The sequence below is a fragment of the Delphinapterus leucas genome, chromosome 6, assembly GCF_059928025.1.
Source record: "Delphinapterus leucas isolate spDelLeu-1000000601 "Yukka" chromosome 6, BTC_Dleu_Yukka2, whole genome shotgun sequence".
Classification (NCBI taxonomy): Eukaryota; Metazoa; Chordata; class Mammalia; order Artiodactyla; family Monodontidae; genus Delphinapterus; species Delphinapterus leucas.
Genome location: NC_143134.1, coordinates 111,061,480 through 111,079,511, shown reverse-complemented (window position 1 = coordinate 111,079,511; position 18,032 = coordinate 111,061,480). Strand labels below are relative to the sequence as shown.

General features: G+C 47.6%; 1 protein-coding gene across 10 annotated transcripts in view; it reads left to right on the top strand.

Annotated features, from left to right (window-relative positions):
- Positions 1-18,032, top strand: part of CDK5RAP2 (CDK5 regulatory subunit associated protein 2) — a 182,358-nt gene that overhangs the window by 89,930 nt on the left and 74,396 nt on the right. For all 10 annotated transcript variants that reach the window (XM_089913676.1, XM_022578895.2, XM_089913670.1 and 7 more), the window contains 4 exons: positions 2,661-2,758; positions 7,839-7,969; positions 9,491-9,600; positions 11,730-11,858. In XM_089913676.1, the coding sequence (XP_089769802.1) occupies positions 2,661-2,758; positions 7,839-7,969; positions 9,491-9,600; positions 11,730-11,858 (468 nt within the window). The remainder of the gene's footprint in view (positions 1-2,660; positions 2,759-7,838; positions 7,970-9,490; positions 9,601-11,729; positions 11,859-18,032) is intronic.

Below are 18,032 nucleotides of genomic sequence, written 5' to 3'. Positions count from 1 at the left end.
CAGAAGGCAGGTGGGAGCTCCTTGTGTCAGTGTCATGTGGCACGATTTACAAAAGGGTCTGACATTTCTAGCAGTGTGGGTGGCCAGCTTCTCATGACCAAACTGGTGGGTTAGCATTTAAAACCCTCAGTTGGCAGGTGGTGCCTTTGCCTTGTTTCGTTCAGGGCTAGAAGCACAGCAGCGTTCTCCTGGGTCAGGGGCTGCTAACCTTTTTGCCATCTGCATCCCTTGGGTAGTGTGCTGGAGCCAAGGACCTCTTCCCTGGAAAAGTATTTAAATGCACAAAATATGTGCACAGGATTATAAAGGAAACCAATTATTTTGAAATTTGGTTATCAAAATATAAAAAAAAAATCAGCTGTAGAAATGGTGCTTCTTTATTAATGTGGTAAATAACAAGATCTAGTGGTGAACAGAGTGGCTGCTGTAGTTTTGAGGTAGTGATGAGAATAAATATTTTGAGATACTTGCAACATATACAAAGTAACTATTTCTTTTGATGACAAAATCTCAGGAAAACACCGAGTACTACTATGGTTTGTAGCAGTAACAGTGTTCCTTCAACCCCTAAATGAAGGAAACGCTAAATTTCAGTTAGAGGTTAGCGGAAATAAAGATGTACCTTTTTCCCCTCGTTCATGTTTGAGTTTTCATTAGGGTTGGAAGCCCTATCCTAGGTCATTATCTGAACTTTAGGTGACAGGCTGAGTCCACGAGACACAAGGGCTGCTTGCAGCCCCTCTCTCTCCACTGACCCAGCGTCTCCCTAGCATTAAGGAGCTTCTAGTCTGCGCCAGGCGCTGTGCCAGGTGTCCTGCACACTTTACTTCTTTATTTTAACATTTTCTTCTTATTTTGAAATAATATCAGATGTATAGGCAAGTTACAAGAGTAAAGGGTTTTGCTTGTCCTGAGCCATCTGAGAGTAAGTTGCCTGTGTGAAGCCCTGTCAGTTCTGAATACTTGAGTGCGTACTTCGTGTCAGCAGGGACCTTTTCCTGTATGACACAGCACAGCCGTCACAGCCAGGGACTGAGCAGAGACCCTCAGACTACCATCGAACCCTCAGGCTCATTCGTGTCTCACCAGCTGTCCCGTAAAGCCCTTTGTAGTGGAAGGAGCCAATTCAGGATCTTGTGTTGCATTTAGTAGACTTTAGTCTATTGACTTTCACGGCCCTGAGACTTTTGAAACGTCCAGGCCAGTTCTGTTGTGGAGTGTCCTTTAGTTGGGTCTGTCTGATGTTTCTTGGTGCCTGGCTTCAGGTGAGGCATCCTTGGCAGGAGGGTCACAGGACCAGAGCTGTGTCCTCAGTGTGTCCATCCGACAGTACACAGCTTAGGTTTGTTACCTAAGCATTACCGGCCATGCTGACTTGGGTTAACTTTGTGAAGGTGGTGCCTGCATGGTGTCTCGACTATGCAGTTACTCTTTTTTCCTTTGTAATTAGTAAGTATTTGAGGGGAGGTATTTTGAGTCCATGTAAATACGCTGATCTTCTTCAAACTTTCACCCGTTAGTTTTAGCCTCCTTTTATGTTTCTTGGCTGAATAATTTCTTACCATGATGGTTAGCAAATGGTGATTCTTCTAATTCCATTATTCCTTCTACATTTATTAGTTGTTCTGTAAAGAAAAGCCCGTTCTTCTTCCCATGTACTCATTTACTCATGTCCGTGTGGACGTGAATTCCTGTTTCACTCAGTGGGTTCTAATCTGTTACTATCATTGTTTTGATGCTCAATTGTCCCAGGCTTGGCCTTTTCAAACTGGCTCCTGTATCCTTTTGACAGTGCTCCATTCTTTAAACACTTCCTTATTTTCTGGTGTGACAAAATGCTGTAGACGTGGATTGCTTTTGAATTTCATTGCATCAGTACTGGAATTGGCCATTTCCCCTGGGATCCTTGATTCCTTCCAGCACACAATTGAACTTGTATCTGCTCTGTAACTCCATAAGGTGGTGGCTGTTGTCCAGCATTTTACAGGTGGCTCTAGTAAGTAACTTCCTGAGGTCCCAGAACCAGGAAGTCACAGAGCCGAAATTTGAACTCTAAAAAAATTTTCACATTTGTGAAATTCACAAAATTACATCCTCACTTCATAGATGAGGAGCCTGAACCTCACAGAGGTTTGTTAAACTGGTTAGCCGAGGTCACATAGCTAGTAAGTGGCAGAGATCCCCCTCAGATCTCTTTATCATCAGTCTGTTCATGGTGCCTTGAAAGCGTGGCTCACCTGGCCTCTACTATTTTAATGTAAGTCCCTTGTCCCTAAAACTTGTCAGGTTTTGGTTGATGAATTTCTTTTCTTTGTAGCAAGAACAAGCGTGGAAGGGCATTCTTTGTAGTTTTGTGAAAACAATGACCAGCAGCTCTGAGCTGGGTTGGGGCGGGGAGGGCAGAGGAAGTTTCACGAAGGGCAGTTGGGTATTGTCCGGAGCACTGCGCTCAGCTTTCTTCCTCCGTGAGTGATGTGCGGTCATTCCCCACTCCCCCTGCAGGTGGTGCCCTCTGACTGCAGCCTGATCCGGAGCCTGGCACAGGGGTTCACCTTTGTTTGGATTTATAAACCAGAACTATCCACATGTGTTTGCATAATGTAAGGATGTGCGCTTTCAAAATTCTTCTCTTAATGTCAGATGCCCATTGTCGTTTTCAGGAAAAACAACAATTAGGCTATGAAGAGCTGATTCAGGTCTTAAAGAAAGAGCAGGACATCTATACACATCTGGTGAAATCTCTGCAGGACTCAGACAGGTAAGGGTTTCTGTTTGGACATCACACGCATGCATAACACACATATTCTGAATAAATGCTGGTAGTTGCTGAGGCAGCGAAGCCTTCCCACTTTGCTTACGAAGCGTAAAGTGCTCGGATGGTGATTGCCTTATTTAAATCAGATATACCTATTTCCTAGCAGGAATTGTCTGATTTTTCGGCAGCAAATGTAGGATAAAAATATCATTAATACTAATTACTCAGGTTTTTATAATACTTTACTATAGATTTAGAAAGCGCCTCCACATGTATTATCTCTTATAATCCTCACTGCTGTTCTGTGAGGTAAGTAATATCATTATCCCTGTTTTCCATAAGTGACTCGGAGGGACTGGTGTCTTCACAGAATTGCCGAGGTGATTTGGTGCAATGAGATGTGGGGAGGAGAGCTGATTATAGGCCAGTGGTCTTGCCACTGCCCTGCCTGTGTCCACGGGCAAGTGACACATCTGGGCCTCTCTTGGCCCAGCACTGGGTTGGCCTCAGTGATTTCTCCCATGGAGGAGTCACCTCTCTGCACACTGGGATGGTTACAGGTGGAAGGATATGATGTCTGGGGTTCATTTCCACCCTGCACAGCAGCGCAGGGAGCAGGCGGGGACACCGATGGAACGAGATTGGCCACGGCTCCCTGGTTGTTGGGACAGGGGTGTGGGCAGGTGTGTGTGTGTGGGGCTCATTATACTGACTTGTCTTCATGTGCTAATGTCTAAAATTTTCCATGATAAAAAGTGAAGAAAACCCAGCCCTCACTGCTGCCTCTCTTCTGCCCTTCACTCCAGCCCCAATGGGGTCCTCACTGTTCCGGGGCCAGGTGTCTCCTGTCTCTGCTTTCAGCAGCTATCTGCACCCTGCTCTGCGTCCCCCTCATCCTTGAGGATTTGCCTCAGGGGTTCCCCTTGTCAGGAGGCCTGCTCTGTTCCTCTGCCCTCACAGCTGCCCTCACCTCCCTTTGTTACTTGGCTGCTGTGGCCTGCGTCTCGGCCTAGAAGGTGAGCACCCCCAGGGCAGGGGTTCTGTCGTGCTGTCTGCATTTCCCAGTGCCTGTCACGGGGGCTGGTATGGAGTAGGCACTTGGGAAGTGTTTGCGGATGAACCCCCTCCCAATTCTTCTAAGTTATGAGTTTTCAGGATTTTTAATCTGAAGCGAGTTTAAGGAAAATGAAAACATGCTGATGAAATTCTCTGAAAGTGAGCTTTTTCGAGAAGCCTCAGCTGCTCATCATTTTCACTTGGGGGAGGGGTTGAGTAGCGCCGGGAACCTCAGAGGGGGAATGGGCACAGCGGGTTTAATTGTGCGGCTACTCCGACGGGAGCCAGTTCTGACTCTGGGCACCGAGAGGCCCTGGGGTGGATGTGGCCGCTGTCAGGCTTCCTCAGCGTCACTGATGGCGGCTCTGAGTTTCATAGGCTCTTCCTTAGTGAATAACAAGGTGCATGGGACCGAGGTGGGTCAGGGCTGTGACTAATAGAGATGCTTAAAAGGTTTCCTGTTCACCTTCAGAGTCAAAATACGTTCAGCAGCTCTGAGCTCTTGGGTAGGTCACTTTTCACCCTGAGCCTCAGGGTATGTATTTGTGCAATTGAGATTGGCCTGCCTATAGACCTACCTGTTTACCTACCTCCCTACCTACCTTCCAGGGTTGTTTGAAACGAGATGATAATGTGTAAAGTCCTAATTCTGCCTGGCAGATAGTAAGCACTCAACAAATGGTAACGTTTATTAAGAGTAACAGCAACATGGAAAGCCTCCATATGCCTCAGTATGCCACTGTGCATAAACTCAGCTTGCAGGGGGTTTTGAGCCTTCAGACCTTGCCCTAGCGAGCGGGCAGAATTGTGGGCTAAGGCCGGTGGAGCCCCCTGGGGTAACTCCAGCATTGCTCACTCTCTGGAAACTGGCAGTGAAAGCTGGATGACTGTGGAGACGTATGACGTACTTGTAACTAAAGTTGGAAAGGGGGAGCGGGAGGGAGGAACTGACCAAGGGCAGCTGTGTGCCTGGTCCTTTCCCTTTACGATTTATTCCTCACAGTGACACTTCAACCCCATATCACAGAAGTGGAAATCTGCTTTTGGAGATGTTAAGGGTATTTCCCAAGCTCCTACACTTAGGGATTCTCAGAGCTCAAATCTCCGTGGCTCCTGAGCCCAGGCCCTTACTGAGACAGCTCTCATCTGGAGGACAAGGACAGTTTATACTTTGCCTATAACTCAGGCTTTCTCAACCTCAGCACTGTTGGGATTCGGGGCTAGATAACTTTTTGTCCTTTTTTTGAGGGGCCGTCTTGTGCATTGTAGGATGTTTAGCGACATCTCTGGCTTTTGCCACTACATGGCAGTAGCACCCTCCCTGCCCCAGTTGTGACAACCAACAGTGTCTCCAGAATTGCCACATGTGCCCTGGGGGGTTTAAGTCATCTCCAGATGAAAATCACGCCTGTAACTCAGGAGTAGCAGAAAGCTTGGCATATAAATGTCTGCTGTATGGGAGTCATTAGAATACGTGGAAGGAAGGAGGTGATGTTTGTCGAGCACCTTGTGTGTGTCAGGCACTGTGCTAAGCTCTTTCCGTTATAACATCTCATTTAATCCTCAAAACACTCTTGAAGGAAAGGCACTGCCCCCACTTTACGGATGAGGCTAGCAGGACTCGGGCAGTTTAGCTGACCGCCAAAGTCATGGAGCTCGTGAGTGGTGGCACTATGGGGGCGTGCGTCCTCCGGCTCCTCCCCCACTCCACTCCAGAAGGAGGAAGGCTCAGGGCTGTCCTTTCTTTCTGAGTGAAGCTCCTTTTGTTCCACCGACTCCTCACACCTTGCAGAGATCGTGGAGTTGGGGAAACAGAAATGACAGACGCAGGAGCAGCAGCTGTGTACTTTTCACCCTGTCAGAAGATGGAAGAGGGAGTGAAGCAGTTGCTTTCCCTAGCCCCCATTGCAGGAGCTTCGCTAAAACAATCTCCTTTCTTCCCCCACTGGTTAAACGTGTCTGCGGCCTGACCGCATCCAAGCAAGTGCTGTGCTGTGACACCTCTGTAAGGTTTCCATCAGCCTTACAAATTGATCATTATGATTGTCTTGAAATGGAGCTAGGTACAGGCTGCTGGGAGGGCCCCTTCCCTTGCAAGGAGGCTGCTTCACAGTGAACCATCTTCAAAGCAGCAAGCATAGAAGATTAGACATAATGGTTTATTTTCCTTCCAATAGATGTTGATTTATGTGTGCAGTTCGATGGATGGAGCTGGAAGGAATCGCTGGAGGATAAGTGGGGCTTGAGTCTGTGGCGCACATATTTTAGAGCGATGGCTCCTAACCATTTTGGGGCTGTGGACCCCTCTCGAACAGTCTGATGAAAGCTCATGGACCCTCTCCCTAAAACAAATCCACATTTTCATACACTTCTTCCAGCAGTTTCAAAGGGTTGATGGACCCTTTCAGGGAAAAATAGGTCAGACGCTGGACAGAGTGACGTATTTCTTGGTATTTAAAAAAGGAGGCTTTCTGATATGTTAAGATGTTTTCGTAGTCTCAAAAAATGTTCACATACTTTGACCCAGTAATTGCACTGCTGGGAATCCATCTTAAGAAGCTAACCCTGAGTGTGAAACAAGGCTTTAGGCGCAGAGATTTTCATTGAAACAATATTTATGTTACTTAGGTGTCTGCTGGAGCCTCTGTTCCTCTGAGAGAACCGGTTCAGACCCCTGCCACGTGCACATCAGTAGGAGTCCGGAGCCCTGCGTGAGGAACTGCAGTGCCTAGTTCAGTAGGCACTAGCCATGTGACTACATACATATAAATTAAAAAATTAAGCATTCAGTTCCTCAGCATGTAGCCACATTTCAGATGTTCAGTAGGCACGTTCGGCTAGTGGGTACCGTATTCAGCGGCGCCGATACAGAACATTTGCATCATTGGAGGAAGGTCTGTGGGACAGTCCTCCCCCCGTCAGTGCAGGTTCTGGGAGGTGTGCTTTTTCATGCCCTCCTCTGAGTTCTGGGTTGCTGGTTTCTTGCAGGCTCTCTGTGCAGGTCAGTACCATATTACACTGACCCAGACGTGATACTTGACATCACCACCCCTCCAATAAAAATCCATTCTACTCTGCATTTGTGAGTGGCCAACCCATTACTGTAGACTTCTTTTGACCCCTAAATTGGTCCTTCTCTTCCTCCTATTATTGACACTCAGTCTTCTCCTTTTCTTTTTTCTTGTCCCTGCTGCCCCTCACCTTTACCTCCAGTGCCACCTCTTTTAGGGGTGACATGGCCGACGTTCTCCTTGTCGCCTTCTCTTCTGTGGAGAGCCTTCCTTCCATACCCAAGCCCATGCAAGGCGTTATTCCAGAGAAACATTCTGGGGAATTAAATTACTTCCACCTAGCTACATCTGTAGCAAAAACTTGGAAATGACCCAAATGTCCACTAATAGGGGATGAGTTAAATGGTGGGACATTCACCCGATTTAATGTTATATAGTCATTAAAAATGACGTTTGCAAATTATTTCTGAAAATGTAGGGAAATATTTAAATGAGAAATGCACAACTTAGTATTATATGTCCAGAATGATTTCAACCTTATAGAAATACTCAGGGAAAAAGATTGGGAGGAAATAGTCTGCCATGTGTTTTTTGATAGTCGGGTTATGGTAACTTTTGCTTTTTTTTTTTTTTTTTTTTGCGGTACGCGGGCCTCTCACTGCTGTGGCCTCTCCCGTCGCGGAGCACAGGCTCCGGACGCGCAGGCTCAGCGGCCATGGCTCACGGGCCCAGCCGCTCCGCGGCATGTGGGATCTTCCCGGACCGGGGCACGAACCCGTGTCCCCTGCATCGGCAGGCGGACTCTCAACCACTGCGCCACCAGGGAAGCCCTGCTTTTTTTTTTTTTTTTTTTTTTTTAATACGTTTCTATTATAAATGTTCTATAAACATGTATTTACTTTTATAACCAGAAAAAACCCACAAATGACATAAAAATCAAAGGAAGGCTTACTGGGCATTGCATCTTAAAGCACAAGTAGGTCTGTTTTAAAATTCTGGTGTCTTGTTTTACCAAGTGCCAACAACCTGCAAGCTGAGTTGAACAGCATCTTTGCCCTGCGGAAGCGGCTGGAGCGGGATGTGCTCTCCTATCAGAACCTGCAGAAGGCCCTGGAGGAGCAGATCAGTGAAATCCGGCGGCGGGAAGGTACATGCTCTCTTGTATGTATTTCCCTTTGGTTTTCCCACTTGGAGGGCCTTGGCTGAACTTTAAGAGAGTCCTAAGACTGCAGTAGGAGACGAGGCACCCCGGGGATTTCGTCTGGGAAGCCTTTTTTGCAGTGATGGTGTTACTGTTGCTCTCCTAGTCTGTACCAGGCTGACTTGGGCTTGCGGAGTCGAAGGGCCCAGCAGGTAGTGTTAATTCCGCAGAGGGCCTGCTGCAGGACTGCTTCCTCGCTGCCTCTGCTGTGTTCTGCATTGTTTGACTCTTCTAACTCCAGATAACCTTGGGGCCTTGCCATTCCCTTTCTGTGGTCAGTGGCCCTCATCACCCTAAACATCTGGGCTCTGCCTACCACGGCACCCACTGCAGAGAGCCCCACTGCACAGACACGTGCGGGTGAAACCTCTTTCCTGCTGAAGCATCGCTTTTCACACTGTCATGACCGCAAGTGGATTCAGCTAGGGAGGGTCCTGTGGTACGTGCACTGCTGTGCTCATGACAGCTGTATCTGGCTCCCTCCTTTGCTAGAACCTGAGCCCCGTGGTGCCTGGGTTGGCGTTTTCCTTTCCTTATCTCTAGCCTTCCTTTCCTTTCTCTTCCTTATTACTGATTGTAATTCCTGCTTACAATCAGTAATAGCAGTGGTAGGTTTGACATTTCCTGAGCGCCTGCTGTGTACCAGGCACAGCGGCAGGCACTTAACTTCTCACCTCTGATCCTGACCGTTGTCCCACTGGATCGAGTAGGCATTGACGTCACGTTACAGGTAAAGAAACCGAGGTGGCAGTGGGGGTTGATTTACCCAGATTGGAGGCAGGACATCTTCCTTCGAAGTCTAGCTCTTTCCTCTATACGAGGCGTATCAGCTCTTACCCACATGTGTTGAGTGAGATCATGCTTGTGGATATGCTCCACTCAGTGAATAGCGTGACCCTTCTCTGCACCTTTGCTCCCTGTGAGAGTGTGACCTTTGGTGCAGAGAAGGCCGACCCTTCCGTGGGTGACCCAAGAGTCTCTCATCATAGATCTCATAGGCGGTTTCTGTACTCGGTGTGCTCGCTCCCATGGCGGGCTCTGGGGCCGGTAAAAAACACATCAGGCACTTTTGAGTTCTACCCTTGAGGCTCACATCTAATTTTCCTGTATTTTCACTTAAACAGAATCACTCCCTCATTTAAATTGAAAATCACTGTTTGCTTGTGCCACTCAGAATGGTCTCCAGGTACAGCACTGGATATGCAAGTTATAATTCAGAGTTGGCCACAGTGAAAGCCTACAGCCCACGATGAAACCATACATTGAGATACCAGCCTGTAGAGAGAGAAGAAAATTACTTTTGCTCCAAAGGTGGTGCATTAAACTCCCTGTGTGTGCTTATCTCCCTTTCCCCCGCTACCCAATTCAAAGTGCCTTAGATGGATTGCACGGGGAATTGTCTGGGAAGGATCTACTTCTGATGTTCTTTTTCTCCTCCTCCCCACTTTTTTTTTTCTTTTGGTGCAGAAGAACCATTTTCGTTTTACAGTGATCAAACATCTTATCTGAGTATTTGCCTTGAAGAGCACAATCGGTTTCAAGTGGAACATTTTTCTCAAGAAGAGCTTAAGGAAAAGGTATTGACCTATTAACTTTCAGTGCTTTGTTGGTTATTTGTTGTCTCTTGGGTTCCTGATCAGAGGTGTAAGATTCTGAAAGCCCTTCTCCCCGCCTCTCTTCCCTCTCTCCGTGCCTGTCTTTTTCCCCTTGATGTACATTCCCTGGAGTCCCTACCCTGTGTCTGATGCACGCCTTCTGAGGCTTGAGGACCCCACCCAGGCTCCGTCTCCCCTGGGAAATGCTCTCTATCCCCCCTAGAATTAGCCACCTTTCCCTCGGGTCATTCTCCTCTCTTCTTGTACCTGACTGCACTGATGTCCTTCTCATACTGATCTGTAATTATCTGGGTATTCTTCTGTATCCCCACTAGGCTGTGAACATCTTAAAGTGAGTGAGTGTATCTTATTTATTTCTGATTTCCCAGTGCCTGGCACACATGGTGGGAGGTAATTGATGCTCTTTGAAAGAATAAAGGTTCAGGTTTGATCAGTAAATCTTTTCTAAAACTGGAAAGGTTTTCAATCTATTGATCATTGGTGTGGTTAGAGTGGCTTTGTATTTCAAGGTTCTAAGAGCCATTGATAAGAATAGGAAGTGTGAGCTCAGAGGACACTGTGATTTATTATAAAATTACCATCTATGTATGACAGCTTGAGTTTCTGTCTGGGAATAACTCACATGCCGGTGGAGTAGACAGTCATGTGAAGGAGCAGTGGCAATGTGGAGTGCAAGGGTGGCTGTAATAGGCAGAGGTGCGAGGTTTAGGGGTAGCCAAGAAGGAGAGGTTAGCTGTCGGGGGTTGGGAGGTACTCACTGGATCACAGGAAACTTCTCAATAGAAGTGAGACCTGAAGTGGTTTTGGAGGTTGAATAGGAGTTTATCTAGTTGGAAGGCTTTTTCAGCAGAGAGAGAGAGAGGAAAAACAGCAGATGTAAGATGCAGAAGGGATAAGAAGGAGAATATAAAAATGTTGGTGTTTTGGGAGGAGTGGAACAAGAAGCGTTGAGGTATCTGTTAGTGTTTCGAAGATGAAAATAGACATGGTAATAGCCACTGCGCGTACCTACTATGGTTGTGTTAAGGGCAGGAGCTAGTTCCCTTTGTTGGCACTTAGTGAATGTTTGTAGAATCAGAATGTTTTCTTCTTCCCTCTATGATATAACCTCCTTGAGGTTGGGTCCGATTTGTGTTCATGTTTTGGTGCAGTGGACACCTGCTGTGTGTGGTCAGGGTGGGATTTCCCACTTTCTTTGAGGGGCTAATGATTACCCCCTTAAGAAGGGTTTGGAAAATCACTAGCCGTTGTGATTTGAAGCTTGCAGGGAATGAAGGTGGTGTCTCCTCAGATGCTTGCGTACCTGGCCTCGCAAGGCCTGTGCCTTAAGGAGGAGCCCTGGACCGGGAGTCCAGGCCCAGCTCTGCCTCTGTGCGGGCAGCTGCCCCTGCCCACACGACCGGGCACTTTGGCTGTTGTTGTATGTCACTTAATTCTCCAGGCGCCCCAACTCTGGGACCTTGGGCAGTGAACTTCTTTGTGTCTCGGGCTTGTTGTTGTAAAACGGGGACAGTCATACTGCTGTCCACCTCCTCGGGATTTTTGTAAGGAACGATTGACTAAAGCTTGTGGGAGTATTTTAGCAGCCGCGAATTGCTTTATACCTGAGGACTGTTGTTATTATGGACAGTGCTAGAGAGGCATAGAAAGAGGAAGGTGGATGCTGTAAAATAAGCCTCTGACAAGCCTCAGAAGTTTCAGTCTTGGGGGATTTTCCTCCAGAGGGTCTCAAGTACAAGACAGAGGTCATATTTGCTGTCATGGACAGAGTACTTAGACCGTGCCGAGGGCTGTAGTGTGCTGTGACCGTGATCACGTTCAGTTCTTACGGGAACCCATTCCACAGATGTAGAAATGGAGACTTAGACCAGGCAGCTTGCCCAGGATCTCTTTGCCTTGAAGTCTGGCGCTGGGGTTAGAATACAGAAATGCTGGTGTTTTTCTCACTGTACCCAGGGTAGCCTGAAGCCTGGAGTCAGGCCACCTGACTCTCCGTGACTGTGATGCAGGACGTCTTCTCCGTAGCCGTGGCCCCGGGAGGCAGCAGTGTACCCGTGGGTAGTGAGTCCTCTCCTGCTCTTATCTCCCAGGTCGGTGACCTTATCCAGCTGGTGAAAGAGCTGTACGCGGACAACCAGCACCTGAAGAAAACTATTTTTGATCTCTCCTGCATGGGCTTCCCGGGAGAGGACAGGCCTGAGTCGGTAGATCAGATGGAGGTAAGAAAGAATATTCTCGTCCTCGCATGCTAATTACACAAAGAGTAACACCCCCCCCTCACACACACACACACGTCTCCAGGCTGCATCTCTTCTGGGGAGGTCTCTGTTGAAACTCCCTTTGCCGTGGACGGGGTTTGAGGGCCCTCTTAGGTCAGCAGGTCTGTCGGAGCGTTCCGCAGGCTTGGGTCGTATCTGTGTGGACACACTCGATGTTCTGTGATGCTTTGGACTCCAAGTCTGGCCCTGGGATCTGGGCTGTAGATGGCACATCTGGATGATTGGTCTGGTCTCAGGGGCCTGGAGAGTTGCCACATCACCCACGTAACTTGGGTAGTGTAGATGCAGCCTTAATGAACCCATTACCATGGAGAAACAAACGAGAAAACATACTTTTCATTTACTTTTTGTATTAATCCTCTAATTGCATCTTGTCACTCCTACGTTATCTGGCTTCTGGATTTGACCAGATGTGTGCAGTTTATTCCTGCACGTACCCAGGAACCCCTGCACTCTGCACACCGACGACCCGACAGGGAGTACAGGGTCGGCGTCCCGTGAGCCCACAGATTCAGCTTCCTGACTATGGGAGTTTTCCACTGGTGGCATTTGGAAGTCTGGAAGGGCCACGGAAGGTTAAATCTGGTGTCTGCACTAAAGAGCGTGTGGTTCCTGGGCTTTTGTACTCACTGAGGGTGTGGGCCCATTCCGTTAGCCCACCCCAGGGAAAGCGGGGGGAGCCCCTTCCCCCTGTGACTGGCTCTCTGCTCACCTTTGTGGTGTGTTGGCTCCGATTTTCTCTGTTCTCGACCCGACCGCACAGTAGAGGGCCCTGATGTTGTGACAGCGAGGAGAAGCTTGCCGCTTCCTCCCTCTAGTCCCTACCTGGCCTGACGCTCCCCCAGGAAGCGCCTTGCTCCATGCCTGTGTTATGCTACTTAGTTTCAGAAGACTGGAACTGTTCTCACCATGAAATGCACTAGGACCTTTTGTACTTGGATCCCCCAGAACCTTCCTGGTTGGGGTTGTCTTGAACTCAGCCTGGCGTGCCAGGTAAACGGAGGTCTCATTGCCACACCATTTCTGGGGAAAGATTTGTCAGCCTTCAGCTGTCTCCTCCCACGTTCAAGGTGGGAAACGCTCAAAGGTGTTTATGCGGAGCTCTGGCCATCTGCTCCCTTGGAGAGAGGGAATGTTATTGAGCTTAGTCTCCAGGGCTCCAGATAATTTGGAAAAGCAAGAATATCTGCAGCCCATTTAGGGAGAAACAAGTCTCTTGGTTTGTTTTTTCCAATGTGGCATTTTTGTGTGTGTGTGGCATTTTTAATAAGCAGCCCATTCGTCACCTGCTTCATTTGAGTGTCAGATGGCGAGTGTTTGTTCATTTGCCCTTTGAAAGAAATCTGTTAAATGTCCTATTGTGTCCTTTGGAGAACAGAGGGATTTTCCCCTTGCCACTCTGAGATCTTAATAGCAGCCGATTCAGATTGGAGTCATTTGTCAGGCTGCACATCAACTTGATGTTCCCTATGAATAGTCGTGTCCTTTGCAGCACAGGCCCCGTCTTCCCCGGCAGGCGATGGGAAGATCCGCACGGGCAGGATGGTGCTCCCACGATAATCTTGAGCTGAGGGAGGAGAGGTTGTTAGGGGTGAGGGTGGGATGGCAGCAAGGAGAGGCTGCTGTTCCCTGGGAGTGTGTGTGGCTCTCCTTGGATGAGCAACGAGGCAGAGACAAACGGGAAATGCCTCCGTGGTCCACAGCCTTTTCTGGGCAGCAGGGCTTGTGGAGTAGGGGCTGGCACTGCTCCAGTGCTCTGGGAGCCTACAAATCAGAAAAGGAAAAAAACAGACAGCAAATATATTTTGTATTTTTAAAATTCAGTAGTTTTTCCTCCAGTATTTATAGTTAACCCACAGCATTGCCTAAAACTTGGAAAATAAAGAAATGACCCCTAATCCTGTCACATTAAAACACAGTTAATTAACATCCTGGAATCTTTCCTTCTCTCTTTGTGTATTTGAACGTGTGCGTGCCCACCCACAGTACATACACAGTCCTGTTTCCTGTTTCTTTCCAGTGGCTGCTGTATTATAACCTCTTAGGCCATCTTAGAGATGCTATAGCTGCGTCACCGGTGTCGGACATGTAGATATTTCCGGTGATGCCCCTGATGAATGTCTTTGGACACAAATCATTTTCAGGGTTTAGGCTTTTTTTCCTTAGACTGTGTTCCCAGATGAGTAATGACTAGGTCAAAGGTCCAGACACAGATAGATATGTATATAAAATAGGCACGTGATTTATTTTCGTATTACACACCCCTGCCTCCGCAACTTTTAATTCGACAAAGGCTATAAAGAGTAGGAAGCCCTTGATTCATTTTGGCAGCTGTGTCTTCAAAATGGTGGCCCTGGGCTGGATTCCCTCCTGCTGGGCACACAGCGCTTATTCCCTGCATGCGGGCAGGTCACTGAAAAAGCAGCCAAACCAACAAAAGGCCAAGAACAGGCATCCTTTTATTTTAAAGTACATCAAGAAAAAATCTGTAATGAGGTTGCCCCAATTTCCTTGTATTTATTTACTGGTTATAGTTTATGTATTACAGAACGGTGTGGTTGAGAATTGCCGTTCAGGAGTGATTTGAGCGGACTGCAGTGGCAGCGGGGGGGCGGTGAGCATCGTAAGCCATGAGCTGTGTGATGTGCAGTTGTCACCCCTGGGGGGTGGGATTCGTGGGCGAGCGCTCAGAAACGGTTAGTCGCTGTCATTATTTACTTATGTTGTCATTTTTAGGGGATGGTTAGAAAACTGCTTTTTTTTTTTTTTTTTTGGCATGGAGAGGAAACATGGATTAAGGGGCATAATTTAATTGAACTCAGATATATGTAGGGCTGTCCTTTTGAATAAGAAATAGACCTTGGGCTTCCCTGGTGGCACGGTGGTTGAGAGTCCGCCTGCCGATGCAGGGGACATGGGTTCGTGCCCCGGTCCGGGAAGATCCCACATGCCACGGAGCGGCTGGGCCCGTGAGCCATGGCCGCGGAGCCTGTGCTCCACAACGGGAGAGGCCACAGCAGTGAGGCCCGCGTACCGCAAAAAAAAAAAAAAAAAGAAATAGACCTCATGTGACTCAGAGGACAGAAGTGGTACTCAGAAGTAGAAGGTGCTTGTTAACATCTGTTATTATCAACAGAATGAAATTTGGTTTGTCAGAAGCAGATTGAATTTCATTGAAAGGAGGAAGTTTCTAACATTTTGACTTCATAAGTTATTATGAGTTGTACCCGATTTATAAAGCCCTTGGCACCGTGCCTGGCATGTAGTAGGCACTCAATATGTAAAACACAGCTATTTTAATTTTACTTTTTTAGTAAATTAGTGGCAGAGTTGGAACTAAACCCTTTTCTGACTCTGTTCAGTGTTGTTTTAGCAACACCATAGGGCAGTGCTTCTAAAGTTTACCGTGCGTGTGAATTTCCTGGGGACCTTGTTAACGTGAAGATTCTGGCTCAGTGAGCCTGGCACGGGGCCCGGGAGTCTGCATTTCTCACAAGCTTCCGTTGCTCCAAAGACTACACTTGGAGTAGCAAGACCGGGGTAATCCCGAAAACCTGTTGGTTCCAGCTGTCATTTTGAAAAAAGTCTTGATTCATTTGTTTGTCCTTTTAGCAGTGTTGTCTTGAGCACCAGGCACTGGTGTTAAAGCGGAACACAGACACGGTCCCTGCCCCATGGAGTCCGTGATGCAGAGAAGCGGAGGTTGGCGAGGGCCTGGAGGAGTGCACGCGGGCGTGGAGACGGGCCCGGCGTCCTCTTGTGAGGTCAAGGGAATTTCCTCCTGGAGGAAGCAGGGGGCCTGCAAAGGTCAAGAAAGAATAGCTCAAGAGGCAGGGGGAGAACCAGGCCAGTGCAGTTGTTAGGGAGCGATGCTTAGGGAGGGCGTGCTTATAGTGTCACGTACTCTGAGAAAACAAGAGAAAAACGGCTGGGAAATCGTTCGTGACCTGGGCAGTTTCAGCAGAGTGAGGGGGACCGAGGCCACGTGGTGGTGGATGGAGGAGCGGTGAGGGTGGGGAAATGCAGGAGGCGCCGGTGGGCGCTTGGAGGTGTGGGGCACTTCTCCAGGTGGTGGTGGGCCCGAAACAGAGCCCACCTGCAGTGACGCATCCGTCTCTCTGGGATCTTGCCTTTGAAAACTGATACGTCACATGTGGCACGCGGGACATTTCTCTGTGTCCACAGACAGCATTGAATTTCTTGATCATTGCTGGAAACTGACTTTTAATTTTAACCACATCTGCAGAGGTAAAGAGAAATGAAAGAGAATTTTTATTTCAGTATGTTGAGTCACGGTGTGGTTGTGGTTCTGGAAATGAAGGATAACTCGGATGCTTTTGCTGCTTCAACTGGAATGACATGGGTTAACAGTACTCTGCTCGGCTAAACTTCAGGGAGACCCTTCTCTGATCCACAGGGTTGGGGAGGAGCGCCTCGCTGCCTCTTCCCTAATCCCAGGAGGGTTGGTTCCATCTCCTGCATTAGAAGGTCTTGGGGAGCTTTCATGAGCAGTTTCTGGAGGGCGTTGGCAGCAAAGGCCACGTTGCGGAAGGTGAGGATGGAGAGTTCTTTCAAGAAGCTTGGAGAGAGGCAGGCAGCCCTCAGTGACCAGAGCTGCTGATGAACCAGGAAGGAAAAACGTAGTTATTTTGCTCTTTTTCAAATGAGAGCGGCTTTTCCCCAGCATTTTATTATGAAGAAATTCTAGCAAAGTGAAAAGAACTTCATGGTGGACACCCATATACTCACCCCTTAGATTCTACTATTAACCGTTCCCACCAGCCATCGTATCTTTTTGATAAATTTTAGTATAAATCACAAACATCAATACGCTTCCCCCTAAATACTTCAACATGTATATCTTTTCCTTCAATATGTTTATAGTTATTTTTTCTTTTAAGTTTAAATTTACACACGATGAAATACAGAATTCGTAAGTCTTTGTTTGCTAAGTTTTACAAATGTATGTACCTGTGTAACCCAAACTTCTATCACGATCCCTCGTGTCCCTTCTAGTCAATTCCCACTCGCCCCCGCTCCAGCCGCTCTTCTCATTTTCTTCCACCATTAGTTTTGCCTGTACTAGACTTTCATAGAAACGGAATCATAAAGCATCTTCTCTTCTGTGTGAAGCTGCCTTCACTCAGCGTGTTTTTGAGATTCATCCATGCTGTTACGTGAATGAATAATTTGTTCCTTTTTATTGCTAAGTAGTATTCCATTGTATAGATATATTCTAATTTCTTTGTTCGTTCTGCTATTGATGTACATTTGGATTGTTTCAGGTTTTGGTTATTATGATAAAAGTGGATGTGAACATTCATATACAAAACTTTTTTTTTTTTTTTTTTGCGGTACGCGGGCCTCTCACTGTTGTGGCCTCTCCCGTTGCGGAGCACAGGCTCCAGACGCGCAGGCTCAGTGGCCATGGCTCACGGGCCCAGGCGCTCTGCGGCATGTGGGATCTTCCCCGACCGGGGCACGAACCCACGTCCCCAGCATTGGCAGGCGGACTCTCAACCACTGCGCCACCAGGGGAGCCCTATATACAAATCTTTATGTGGACATATGTTTTCATTTCTCTTGACGAATACCTGGAGGGGAATCCCTGGGTCATAGGGTTATTAGCTTTATAAGAAATTGCCAGGACTTCTTCTAAAGTAGTTTAACATTTCATATTCCCACCGACAAATTTGATTGTCCTAGTTGGTAACTTGAGCATGTTTTAATAATGAGGGAAGAAACCAACAGAGGGAGAGAAGCTCCTCATCCGTATTCAGGGACTTTTATGCCTTAGGAAATGCACTTGCGCACGTTTAGCGTGTTGAATGCTCGGCAGTGTAGTGAGATGTGTAGAGTCATCAGCCCTCTGACCCCGATTAGGACGGTTGGGTTGAATGTATTCTGATCCTGGGAAGTTTCCTGTAAAAGACTTCGTGAAGTCAGTTTGCTTTGTTTTGTTTTTCTTCTTCCTTTCTTTTAGAAGGAAGATCAGAAAAGTTTAACTTGGGCTGGGAAAATTATGGGGTGATTGACTAAATGTGGGAATTCATGAAATCACGGTATGCAGATAGAACCTTAGATACGTCGTATGTACAACATGCCCAGCAGGCG